This window comes from Ursus americanus, chromosome 15 (genome assembly GCF_024610735.1).
Source record: "Ursus americanus isolate L20-20 chromosome 15, mUrsAme1.1.p, whole genome shotgun sequence".
In the NCBI taxonomy this organism is placed as follows: Eukaryota; Metazoa; Chordata; class Mammalia; order Carnivora; family Ursidae; genus Ursus; species Ursus americanus.
Genome location: NC_142141.1, coordinates 59,430,529 through 59,444,095, shown reverse-complemented (window position 1 = coordinate 59,444,095; position 13,567 = coordinate 59,430,529). Strand labels below are relative to the sequence as shown.

At 48.7% G+C, this 13,567-nt stretch overlaps 1 protein-coding gene across 2 annotated transcripts in view; it reads left to right on the top strand.

The window, feature by feature from the left end:
- ADCY2 (adenylate cyclase 2) overlaps positions 1-13,567 on the top strand; it is a 387,890-nt gene that overhangs the window by 15,834 nt on the left and 358,489 nt on the right. For both annotated transcript variants that reach the window (XM_045795930.2, XM_087867988.1), the window contains exon 2: positions 5,697-5,894. In XM_045795930.2, the coding sequence (XP_045651886.2) occupies positions 5,697-5,894 (198 nt within the window). The remainder of the gene's footprint in view (positions 1-5,696; positions 5,895-13,567) is intronic.

Here is a 13,567-nt window from a genome sequence, read left to right as displayed (position 1 = left end):
TGTGTTTGTACCTGATTTATTTCTGTTGTATGAACATCCTTGAAAGTGTATCCTTTATTCCTTTAAATGTATCAAATACAGCTATTCTCTATTCTCTGGCTGTCACTGTCAGTGTCTGCAGTCCTTGAGAATCTAAACCATGTGTTATTTCCGTGGACCCTTCCTTGTTCTTAGCGATTGCTCATTTTTGGCGATTTTGGTTTTAAGATGTTGACTGATTTTAATTGATTGGAATACTGCGGAGCTAAGTGGGAAAGCTTTTACTTAAGAGTCGTTAGCTCCTCTTTCCAAGTTGGCTGGAATGTGCCCCAGTTGAGGTTTACTCTGGCTCCCTTTGTCCCCACTTGCTGTCCTGTGGATCTGCATACCGCTGAGGTTCTCCGCCTTGGCATCTCCAGGGCACCTACTGTATACAGGGCAAGGCTGGTTCTTACTCCTCCAGCTACCCCTGGGTTTTGTGGTCTAGACTTCCTGTCTGCACACCCACCCCTGCTGAGGGTTCAGCACTCATATTTTCTGTTTCTGTGTTTTTTTTTTTTTTTTTATGGGGGTGGGTAGGGAGGTGAGTTGGAGACCTTGTCTACCGCTTGTAGAGACCAGCAGTCCTTCAGGAATACTTCGTATTTGGAGTCTAGTTGTAGAAAGGAGAGTTCTTTAACGTTTGCTGCCCCATGGGAACTATTTCTTATGCAAAACACACTTATTTCATGTCTTTATCCATATTCTTAAAATGTGAGTGAGAATGCTGGCCTGTGTAATAGGAGCTGAGAAGAAGTAAATATGGTCAAGACCTTAGGCCATGTTTTTGTGTGCACTTAACAAGTGCACATACTTATAATTTTTGTGTTTATTTTAAAAATATTTGTATGTTATTGATTATTCATTCAGTATGACAGATTGCCCAAGGTCTGGGTATAGGAAAGCTTTCAGAAGTTTTCAGGATTACTTTGGCATTTCACATTTAGATCTGTGCTGTGATCCATTTTGGGTTAATCTTCGTGAAAGATATAAAGTATGTGTCTAGAATTTTTTTATTATGTATGTCTATTTAGTTGTTCTAAGATGCTTTGCTGAAAAGACTATTGTTCTCCATTGAATTGTCTTTGTTCCTTTTGTCATATATCACTTGACTACATTTACGCGGGTCTGTTCCATCCTACTGATCTATTTGTCTGTTCTTCTGCCAATACCATTCCTGTCTTGATTACTGTAGTTTTATAGCAAGGCTAGAAGTCAAGTAGGGTCAGTCCTCCAAATTTTTTCTTGCCCTTCAACATTGCGTTTGCTCTTCTGGGTGCTTTGTCTCCCCATGTAAGCTTTAGAATCAATGTGTTGATATCTACAAAATAACTTGTTGGGATTTTAATTGGGATTGCATTGACTCTATAGATTAATTTGGAAAGAATTTACATCTTGACAATATTGTCTTCCTATCTGTGAGCATGGAGTATCTCTCCATTTATTGAGATCTTTGATTTATTTCACCGCAGTTTTATAGAATTATTTAATCAGAATTTTTGTTTATTCCTTTCATACCTCATGATAAAATGAGTATGACTGTATATGTGGAAAAGAATGAAAAATACATTTTCTATTATATCACACACACTTGCGAATATTATATATGAATGAATGCAAATATATATCTATAGTCAAATGTATATCATAGCTAAAAGCTGATTTACTTTTGCCCAGTGACAACACTTCAGAATAATTTGTGGTGATAAATCATTATTTAGAGTGCAAAATGGGCATCATTCCAATAACCGTCAGCAATTTGGTGACAAAGTATTGAGATTTGAAGGATAAAGGCCACAACGGCCTCGTGATAATAATCTCTGTTGTTTATGGTTTACCTGTATGTCCTCGGTGCCCCCCAACCTTGCAGTATCCGTGTTGCTTTTTACATGAAGAAACAGGCTTAGGGAAGCTTCGTGCTCACCCTGAGTCGCACAGGAGTAAGTGGGGATGGGACCCTACCTTCAGTCTCTTGGACCTCGAAGTATCTTTTTATAGAAAAGCAGTGTTTTGCATGAGACTGTCCTTTACCATGTAAAGGAAAAGTAGTACCGTTTCACAAAAAAATGAAAAACGCTCGTGGAAAAGAATGAAAATATAGATAATCTGTTGCTTTATGGAAAAGCCTCTAAGAAACAAAAGAGCTGTCACATAATACATGAAAGGAATGGGTATTTAATAGGCCTAGCAATTAGAAGCCATCCAAGATTACTAGAAAATGCATTGGAAGCGAAAGGATAAAATATTCGAAGGGAACGAGCAAGAGGGGCCCATTATCATTACACAGATGATACCACGCTCAAGATCTCCCTTTGAAAAGGTATTTTCATATGTTTCATTTCGTTTGCATTGTAAGGTACCTTTAAAAACATTTTTAAAAGGCATTTGAGTACATTTGAGTAGCAAAAAGGGCATTTTTGTACATTTCACTTAGTTTGGGTCGTATGGTGAATTTTTGTTTCCACGAAGGGAAATGGGGTTGGGCTGCATAAACATATTTCATTGAGATTGATGGTGTTTTTAATGTTTTAGTTCACTGTATTTTAAGCTATGTTGTTTGTTTCATGCTCTGATTTTGAAACTGAAGTAGCTCCGAGGGAAGGAAACAGCCAGGGGTGGGTGTGCCTCTGGGGCTTTGTTCATCATTCTGCCCCCTGGGAACGGACCAGGGGAGAGAAGAGAGCCTGTGGTCCAGGCCCTGAGGGCATTCCTGCATTTCATTTACTTCCCCTGGGGGAGAGACCCGTGATGCCAGCAGCAGGACTAGGAAGGGATGTGGCTCGTAAGCTTATACATTCTTTAATGAATGCCCTACTGTTTTTTCCTTGACACCCTATAAAAGATCCTATTTTGTGGAGAAGTCCATATTAAAACTTGTTTGGAGTTTGAGTTCAGAAGGCAAATGCAGAATCAATTGCTGGCTGTCCCCTTTTGGGAAGAGCTGGATTCTTCCGTGGGCTCAGGTTGGGCGGAGGTTAGGGCCACCGGCCCCATGAGCAGCAGCTGGCCAGCCAGCGGAAGCCATTGGCCAGCTGGGAACCCGGCTCGCCCCCCGAGGCTGGGGGTGCTGGATGAAGCTGAAGGTCCTCCGGTGTGTGGGGTCCAGCCTGGCCTGCCATGCATCTGCCCCTAGGATACACCACCAGTCCCCTAGGATCGGGGCACATGACTTAGGAGCCTTGGAAGTCCCCTTCCTCCCTCAAAATGGATTCAGAATTATAGTTCACAACCGTGTTAGCATCAACATGTATGTAACCTTTGACCCTAAGAATTTTTTGTTTTGTTTTGATTTTAAAAGAAGTTAAAACACGTTTGTGGACCCTTAAAAGTATGAGGGGACCCAGGCGCTGTGTTTGCTGTGCCAAATGGGGACGTCACCCTCAGCCCAGACAAGGCACTTCTCAGTGACGGAGACGCTGAAATGAAAAAAAAAAAATGAGATAGAGACTCCAGTATTTAAGACCAGCAATGACATCAGGTCTGACTATCTGTCCTGTACCTGGCATGATGAGACCTGTGTCTTTGTCTTGTTTCCAGTTGGGTCCTTTCTCAGAGGAGTGCCGGGAGAGGCCAGGTAATGAAGCCTTCCCCCTCTTCCTGATGCTCTCTCTGTCTGCACCTACTAATTTGCACTTGACCGTCATGCATATTTTCACATCATTTTCAGTCTTTCCAGAGAGACAGAGCCAGTGAAGTCAGAGATTGCGTCTCCCTACCTGGGTTTCCTCGTAGGAAAACGGCCGTCCTGGTTTCTTAGTGGCGAGCTTTCTGCAACGGTTCAGCTAAGTTCTTTTGGGGAGTTTAAAATTAAGGAAGTTTTCACAGTTCCTTGTGTGCAGCGAGCCGTCGGGATCTCAAGTTGGATGTCCCCAGAGAACATGTGGTCACGTCCACGAGCACATTTATTTGTGGGGCCGGAGTGTGGGAACTCTCGCCCCTGCAGTACGTCTGAGACCCTTTGCCGTCATCGTAGGGTGTCTGAGCGTATGCATTCAACTCCGGCACTTGATCATAGGCAAAAACAGCAATGGAGTGTGGGGATAAGAACACCACAGCTGATCCTCTTGTCTTCCGCCAGTTCTGAAGACGTGCACTCTTTTGGCCCCTTGGTCCTGCTCATGGTCTGCCATGTGAGCAGAGGCCAGAGCCCTGCAGTGGTGGCCAGCGTGGACCCCAGCCGGGCCCCTGGCCCCCTCCCTCTCCAGCTCCACCATCCGTGGCCACTCATTTTCATTCTTGGCTTCTGCAAACCTGGTTCTCACCGGTGGAACAGTGCAGACACCATGCCCCACACAAGGTTGTTGTACATATTAAAGAGATTAATGTATGTTTGGGTGCTGAGCACAGAAATATGTATCTGTTTAAGTGTTGTGGTTGTTCTTGTGGTTGTCTTTCCCCCAGGCCTCAGGTAACACGTGTAATGGTTGGGGAGAAAGGGAAACGAAGTCAGTTGAGAGCCGAGGGAGGGCTTAGGGCCCTTCCTTTGCCCCGATGTTAATCTGGAGTCTGTGCTCGATTTGGCGGATCTGCTCTGCTTCCCCGTGTCCCTGTGCTTAGTGGTTTGGTATCGGGGTGGGGCCATCCCCGGTGTGAAGCTGGAGCTGCTGATGGGGTGGAGTGAACCCCGTACCCAGGAGGAAAGGTGAAGGCTCGCCAGGGTGTGGTATTTGAAAGAACCGTTCTACATGTCCCAGATGTTACTATCTTTGCTGTTCAGGAGCCTCCGTGAAAATTCTTAGGGTTCTGGCCAGGTGGATTCTTTGATCAAGGTGCACCGTTGGCTACCTGTGTTTGGATGAGGGATAAAGACCTTAAGGGGGTTCCAGCCCACAGGGAGTGCTGCTTATGGCAACATCCTGGCAGTGCTCTGGCAAAGCTAAAGCCTATATCCAAGCTGCCACGAGCAAAGGAAGCACGACATCTATCACACGGAGCGGACATTGTATGGAATGGGAGTAGTGTTCCTTTTGTGGGTATGTGGCTAGAAGGAGATGGACGGAGAAGGAGCATTAGTGTGCAAAAGTGGACCTCAAACAATGCCTCAGGGAGGCTAATACTAGATGCTCATTTTCTTTTTGCTGCTAGAGCGCCAGAGAAGAGGGGAAGTAAACCAGCAAAATGGCACGTTCTCGCAACTGTTTCCTGCTCTCTCGCTTCTATAGTTAGTACTTTCTGACCCTTTTCTCTTAACCTGCGATCCCATTAAAACATTAATTGCCATGCATTAAAATAAAAGCTCGTCACTTGGGAGACTATTTTAGATTTTTAAATAAAACATTTCAAATCCATTTGGAAGCCTTAATTTTCCAAGGCAAGGGCATTTCTGATTCTCTGATTCAGGCAGTGAAGTTGCTTGTCTTATTTTTATCCTGATAGTAAATATTCTTACATTCTCTTTTGAATAAAATCCATTTCTCATTTATCAGGGAAAATCTAAATTTGATGGTGTAGCTGTTTTGCATAACTTAAATATACAATACTGGGTTATTTCTATAGAGCAACACAGAGATTTAATGCGAAACTTAAATTTTCAGACGTTCAAACTCTTCTACTCCTGGAATATTTTTTACAACTTGATCTGTTTGACGTGGACTAATGCTGGTGACATTTGAGGACATTCACCGTGGATATCGCCATGTTGCTAAATTGTGCCTTTGCAATGGATTTCCTCCTCTTAGGACGTTGAAGACCACGTGGCATTTTTAATAACGGTCCCGACAGCCCTGGCGATCTTCTTCGCGATCTTCATCCTCGTCTGCATCGAGTCCGTGTTCAAGAAGCTCCTGCGCCTTTTCTCCGTCGTGATATGGATCTGCCTCGTGGCCATGGGCTACCTGTTCCTGTGCTTCGGAGGCACCGTCTCCCCCTGGGACCAGGTAAGGTGTTCACATGTTTTTTGTGTTTTCTTTACGCGCTTGATTGGTGACATACTTGGTTCTGCAAACCTGGTCCTAAACTCTAAACAGGACCCCTGTGGCTGAGAAGAAGGTCTTTTGAACCAGCCGTGTTAGTGGTGCCCTGTGGGTGAAGTCACTCAGCACCCATTTGGACTTACCAGACCTGTCAGCAGCCAGGACGCGGGCCTGGGTCTCACCTTGTCCCTTGGTTTAGATGGATAGGCCAGGATGTACTCCTCATACTGCGTTTTGGCTGCATGCTCTCCTGGTCCCTGAGTTCTCTATTATTCTAGGATCCCTCTGGGATCAGAGCCTTACCTGTAACTCTGAAACACTGGTTGTTGCCTTGGACTCTGTCAATTATTAGATCTTCCTATTACCCACAGACTTCTGTGACAGTGATTTTGTATCAGCCTGATTCCGTCATATCAATAGGATGGTTTCATGCACCTGTCGGGGACCCATGGTTCTTCATGTTGACCCTGGGAGGTTCTTGGTTGGGAAATCGCTGCACCCGGAGGATGTTAGCTCTTTGGGACTCCCCTGTGTGGGCTTCCATGTGGGTGCACGCCCTGGACTGCCCGAGTGAGCCCTGGGTTGTCTAGGGTGCAGGGCTGGCTGCAGATATGATATACAAGTTGTTAGCTTCAAGCTCATGATCAAAGCCGCGGGGTTCAAAGCCATCCAGGAAGAGAATGCATCGGGCACGGAGTGGGTGGTCACAGAGTTGGGGGGGACTCCAGAGTGAGGGGTGGGTAGGAGAGGAACAGGAGCCAGAAGTGGGTAGAGGAGAAGGCATTAGGAAACCAAGACCAGTGAGGGAGAATTTTTGTAGAGGCCAGAGGAGAAGAGAGATTCAAGATGGCAGTGGACAGAAGGGCTCAAGTGCCAGGGCTTGGGGGAGAGCATTGCTGGTGTGCCGTAGTTGCAGAGAGCCCTGGGTGAGGTTTCCAGGGGGTTCTATTAGGAAGTGGTCTCGTGACCTCAGCTAAGGCATCATCCCGTTTTGGCCTTAGTTTGTCTTGCAAAGGGAGAGGCTGGACTAAGTGAACTCTGCTTGGACTCTCTGGCTCTGAAGGACACTGTTGTCGTGGACAGAAGAGATGGTGGTGCCACCGTCCTCTCCTGCAGCTCCCTGAAGAGGCTGCCCTGGTCAGGGAGGCTCCCCAGCCAGTGTCCCCATCACTGTCCCCTTCAAGCCCCTTGAAGCACTGGGTATGCACCCCAGGCTCCCAGCTCCTTCCCGGCCCCAGCTCCTCTCTGTCCACATGCCATGCTCCAGCCTCACCCCGCTGCCTTCCAGGCCACACGCCGGCCCTCCCGCCTTCAGCCGGCGCACATGGAACAGAAATGGGGCGCCGGCCAAGAGCGGCACCCACCCAGTGGCCTGTGCTTGCACCAATGCCGCCTTCTTTAGAGTATGGCTTTATAAGAAGCTTTACTGTCTGGAAGGGCAAGGATCCTCTCTTTGTTCTTCTGTTTTCCTTTTGTTCGGAATTCTCTGAGCTTGCTTTTCCATATGAATTACAGAATCAGTTCTTCATGTTCAGTGAAAACTCCGGTTGAGATCTGGATTTAAATTATATGGAATTTCTTAGGTTTTGCTTTGAATGATATGAAGCGTCTAGGAAATAATAAAAGGATACTATAAAAAACATCCAGAGATTTGCTATCATATTGTATTGAGCCTTTCCATGGAATGATGTGGTATGTCTGTCCAATAATTACGGTTTTCTTTTATGTCCAAAGACTTTTTTTTTCCTTCATAAAATCTGTAGTCATTTTACTTAGACTTGTTCTTAGGTACCTAACATTTTTTTTTATTGTTTTGTAAAATGGATTATTTTTTTCTAATTACCTTTTGTATTTGGTTAATGTTGATGCACAGGAATACTGTTGTTTTTTATGTTAATCTGTATTCAGCAATCTTGGTGAATTCTTATTAGTTCTGTTAGCCTATCTGAGAGTCTCCGTTTATCTATATAGACAGTATTATCATCTTAAGATAATTTAAGAAAATTTTTTTTCTCCCTTTCGAGTCCTTAATTCACTCTATTTGCATGTATTGTATTTTCTAATGGTGTCAGCCAGGACTTGTAATGCAGAATCACAGGACGCAGCTGGCTTCAAACCCGGTTCCAACATAACCGGAGCATCTGTAACTTCATCCGTAATGTCTGCTTTGTTTTTTTTATTACAATTTTAGTAGAACCAATTAATGAGGATAAGGACCCCCCACCTGTCTGGAGTGTTCTTCTCCCACGTGTTGTGGAGCTCTCACGTCAGCTTGTAGACCTTGTCTGAGCAGCCTTCCCCGACCTCCAGGTGCCCCCCGTCTGGCGACACCCCTCACTCTGCTGCAGGTTTTCCGTAGCACCTGCGATGGTTGACGGTCCCCCCCTCTGAGGACATAAACTCCCGGGGGAGACGTGCCTGTCTTGGCTCTGTCGTGTCTTCGCACCTACGAGAGCCCTCTGTCAGGAGCAGGCTCGCTCTGTGTTCTCTGTGTTTCCATTAACGCATGGCTATAGTTCATCTCCAGATTTTTTTTTTTATCCACTTGTTCTGTTTTTATCTTTTGCTTTTTTGACATTCCCTTTGGTTTTACGGCTGCTGTCCACCTGCTTTTAAAAAATCTCTTGGAATATCTTAAACGTACTTTTTTCAGAGTCATCTCACTTCCGTTTCCTCAGGATCGATCGCTCCCAGGGGTCGAGTTTGTCGGCTAAGTGTCTCAGGGTTGGTGATTTTTGTGTGCTTTGACGTTCTTGTTTCCAAGCTCCTGCCGAGTCGGGACGTTCTCGCCTCCCCCTCCACACGTAATCCCCTGGGCTCCGCTGCCTTCCTCACCCCGCTGGGGCCCTGGCAGAGGCGTGTGTATGGAGCCTCGGCCCTGCTGGCGTTGCAGGCGCGGTGGCTAGTCCAGCTCGCGGCCCGGGCACGTTTCTTGGAGCACAGCTGTGTCCACTCGATGCTCAGGAAAGGCCCCAGCCAGGCCCGGGGGTCGCAGCTCTGTTCTGGCCACTGTGCCTGAGCTGGGGGCTTGGTCAGGTGTCTCCCTCTCCTCACGCGCCTTGCCAGGAGAGGGCCACTTGGGTGCACTCCTCCTCTGGGGTTTGAAATCCTGCCCCAAACGTTCAATGCAATGATTTAAAATGAAATGATTCTGTCCTGTTCACCGAAGCCTCGCACCTTTCAACACCAGCACCACCGATGTTGGCCCCTCGGAGCGCTCGCCATTAAGAAGCTCTGCGGGAGGGTTCACGGTGCTTGAGGGGGTGTGCCCAAGGAGTGGGTCCCACTGGCGGGCCCTGGCGTGAGGAGATGCGGGAGTAAGCCCGCATAGACGGGGGGCACAGTCCACACGGGACCACACCACCGACACCCACCACCCCGGGGTTTGGTAACTCGTCGGAAGGACCCCCAGAACTCCCTGCAGGCTGTCACGGTTGGGTTTCCTGCAAGGAGCCAGTACAGGCCCACATCAGCCCAGGGAAGCGTCCAGGAAAATGACCAACTCTGTGGCTCCCGTGTCCTCTCCGTGCGGAGTCGTGGATGGCACTGCTGTCGCCTGCAGTATGCAGAGACGCGAAGCATCTGCCTACCGGGGGAGCCGGGCCGAGCCTCCGCGTCCGGAGATTTTGCTGGGGCTCAGTCACCTGTAGCTGGCAGGGCTGACCATCGGTCTCCAGCCCTGACGCTCGGTCTGAGAGCTGTGGTCTCCAGCACTTCTAGAGACACACTGATCCTGCGTGGCCCCAAGGAGGCCCCTTCCTGAGTCACATTTACACTCCCTGTTGGCCAAAGCCCCATGGGCCACAGACACCTTCTGGGGGTGTAGAGATGACTGGAGCCCAGGGCGAAGGGCCGGCCTCTCTCTGGCTGAGGCCGATGCTTCTCCACACAGCTGGTCTGAATAGAGAGCCTCGTCCTCAGCATCTCCAGTGCCGAGCATGGAGTATCTGCGGCCAGCGCACGCAGCGTGAGGACGGGGCCAGGCCCTGCCCTGCATGCCCTTCTGCGTGACCTCACTTATCACCACGTTGCTCCCTGAGGTGGACACTGTCACACTCCTGCTTTACAAGAAACAAGGACCTTGTTCACAGCCAAGCGGCTGGTGATGGAGGAGCACGTTGCAGCACGGGGAGACCCGGCACTAGAGGCTGCCTCCCTTCCGTGACACGGCGCTCCATCTGCTGGGAGCCCCTGCACCCCCAGGGGACAGTAGTCCCTGTCTAGAAACAAGCCTGATCGCCCCACCCCGCGGGGGGTATCCTACTGTCATCCAGCGGGGAGAAGCCAGAGGTGTTGCCGAGGTCCTGCAGTGAGCAGGGCAGCACGCACCAGAAAACATATCCAGCCCCACGTGTCGGGGCGTCAGGTCTGAGAAACCCTCGCTGGTCCAATATTGTGCTTCAGTGATACCTTTTAGCCAACCTGAGGAAGGGGAGTCGTATCAGGCACAAGGAGTGATTTTGCAGCGTGTGGCCTGAGGAAGTCCGGGCAGGTGGAAGGGCGGCAGGCTCCCAGCAGGGTCAGCGGTGTGGTGTGGATGGAGTCGTGGAGAATCCAGGGGAGGGGAAAAGAGGAGGCCTGGGGCGGTGTGCCCTCCAGCCCCGACAGTGCACGAGTCTCCCTGCCCTTGGTCCTTGACTTCTACCGGATCCGGCCCCTCTCCACGTCCCCTTCTACCCTGCGCTGCCGGCCCCCTGCCCGTGGACGTTTGCTCCACACAGCTGCCTCCTGGATGAAAAGGATTTAAATGTGGTGCATTCTCGATGGTTCCAACGACTCCGAGTGAGGTTGGCGGTACCTCGCAGAGTCCGTGGCTCCAGCGGCTCCGCGGCAGGGGCTGGTTTGCTAGCACGCCCTTCGCTGGGCGCTGACTTTCCCATTGATAAAATGGTAGGCAAAGAGGGCAGTGCTGTTGCTGTTTTCCATCTTATTTTCCTGAGTGGTTTAAAAATATTGAGCAGTGTTGAACTGAATGTTCATAGAGGCTTATATAAGGCATTTGTTCTGTTAGGCGAAGTAAGTGGGACCATTTTTATCTATTTTTTAAGAAACCAGTGGCCACGAGTACGGGGTGTATTGTTCCCTCTTCTGCACACTCCCCGCACAGTTTCACAGCAGAGCAGTGGTCCCTGTGCCAGAGACTGTGGGACACGGGGCCTTCCTGAGAGGTCAGCCCTAGAGGAAGAGGCTTAGCGAGGTTCCCGGAGAGTGTCTCCCAGCGCTGGGGCCAGAAGTCTGACTTCGAGGGACGGGCAAAGCCATCTCCCTCTGCAGGTTCTAGGGGAGGGTCTTCCTGCCCCTTGAGCTACGTGTGGTGTCTGGCAGTCCTTGGCGTTCCTGGGCTTATAGACGTGCCGTTCCAATCACACTTCATTCTTGTCTGTGTGTCCCCCCTCTTCTTGTACGGACACCCGTTGTACTGGATTTAGGGCTTCTCGTGATGATCTCATCCTCAACTGACGATAACTGCAGAGACCCTGATTCCAAATATGATCATATTCACAGTTACGGGGGAGGGGTAGGACTCAAAAATGCCCTTTTTGAGGGACACAGGTCAACTCACGACAGCTCTGATTTCACGGGAAGACACAGTGTTCCCTCCGCGGATTGCAAGAAGCCAGCCCCGTCTTGTGTGCATGGTGCTTGGATGTCTGCTCTCCCTTCTGAGAATTCCGTAACTGCTCTTGGTGTTGACCGACACTTAAACTGCAAATCCACCTTGAAATTAGATGTATGCCTTGGAGGCTTTGACGCTTTTTGAAACCAGTGTCTGTTGGGAACGAGATACAGTCCAGTGTGTGAATATCCTGTTGAAATAAATTCACACTCATGAACACAAAGAGAAGATAATCCAACAGTTGCTTTGCCATGTAAACAAACAGCATCACAAACGAATGTCCGTGCATTAGGGCGGCAAGGTATACCTCTCCCTGTCTGAATCCCGTGCTGCTTCTGGGCTCCTGCCTTACTGACATCGAGGAAGTTTTGCCTGATATGTTTTCGTAATGCTTTGGTTTACTTGGTGAAGCCCAAGCTTTTAGATGATGTTTTATTTAATGAATTTCTGGAAAGAATGAATGCATTCATCTCCGCTGATAGCCACTGACTTAGGACCCTCCCTCTGGGATGGGAATACTGTTGAGAAGGTGGCAGGAGGGCAGTCCTCTGCATGGCTGGCACCTAGGCAGACAGACGCTGGCTTGGCCAAGTGAGGACAAGACAGCTGAGTTGTATTTGCATTCGTCTCCCGATTTCTGCTTCCCTCATCCTAACAGCTCATTGAATAGAGTTAAATGGACGCTTCCATTCCTGACAACCCCATTTCAGCCTCGGCAGGGAGACCATGCTGAAGTTACTGTATAGATTTGTTAAATTACGGCCAACTTGAAAGCTAGCAGTTTGCTCCAGGAAGAAGACAGTTCCTTGGTTGCATCACCTAAAAGGGCACCAGACATTCAGCGTGTGTTTTCTTACAAAAGCAGGACATCAGTGTGCAAACATCTTTTTTTTTTTTTATTATTAATTGAAAGCAGGAAAAAGGAAAGAACGGCTTCTCATAGGCTGCGAGATGGTACGTAATCGGTGTGCTTTTCCTTCGGTGTAGTCCCTTGGAACGCGGCTGAAGAATTTCCTTCCCGTCGGGAGAGCCGAGTAGCATGTGAATGGAAAGAGAGATCCAGCTCAGGGAGATCGCTGCTCAGGACCCAAGGCTCCCATCTCTAAGCTTTTGTGCACCAGGGAGGCTTTGGGGGTGGGGGGAGCATTTTACACGCACTGTGACAAAGGACACACCTGAGGAGAGTTAAAAAGTAATGCCAATAATTATCTCCGTTAGCAGCAAAAGATGAGGGTTTTTCAAACATTGTGTTGTTGTTGTTTTAATGACAGAGGATGTACTGACAAAATGTGAATTTTAAGGAAGCGCGTCGCAGCTGGACCCAGCCTGAAGTGTAGTTATTTTGAGATCCTGCACATTTCTGGCAGTTTCATGCGGAGGTGGCGTTTCTGTATTCTCCCTACTGTTAGTTCCCAGCTGGAGTGAGGGGACCGTCATACTGGCTGTGCCGTGCACTGCGAACTTACTGTGACCCTCCCTGGGCTTCCCCAGCCAGAGCCCCGACCTTGCCCGAATAGGCTATTCTGTGTGGTTTCCAGAACAATCTCTCGGCCGCCTCCAGTCTTTCTCCTCCTGTGCTTTTCTTTAGAGGAGCTCAGGCCCTGGTCCCGAAGACGGGCATCTTAATTAAACTCTTGTCTGGAAATGAAGCAGGCACTGCCCTTCTCGCTTCTGTACTTCTGGAATATCGCCCCCACCCCATGCCCACATCAGTATACATTTTGCAGACTGAGTGGTCTTGGGAACGTGGGTGCTCAGTGCTCCGTTCCCAGCGCGCACCAGGGTCACATACGTGGGCATCGCACTGCAGAGACTTGTAGACACACTGAGTGCTCATACACGTACCCTGCCTGTCTGCTTGCCTTCTCCACCTTTGTAGTGATAGAAAACACTTCTTCCCCATGCCAGGCGGTATTCAGTGACTTTACATCCATAGCTTAATTGATGCCTACCACCCTCGGAAGTAAGTACCATTATTACTTGCAATTTGCTGGTGAGAAAATGAAAACCCAGAGAGGTT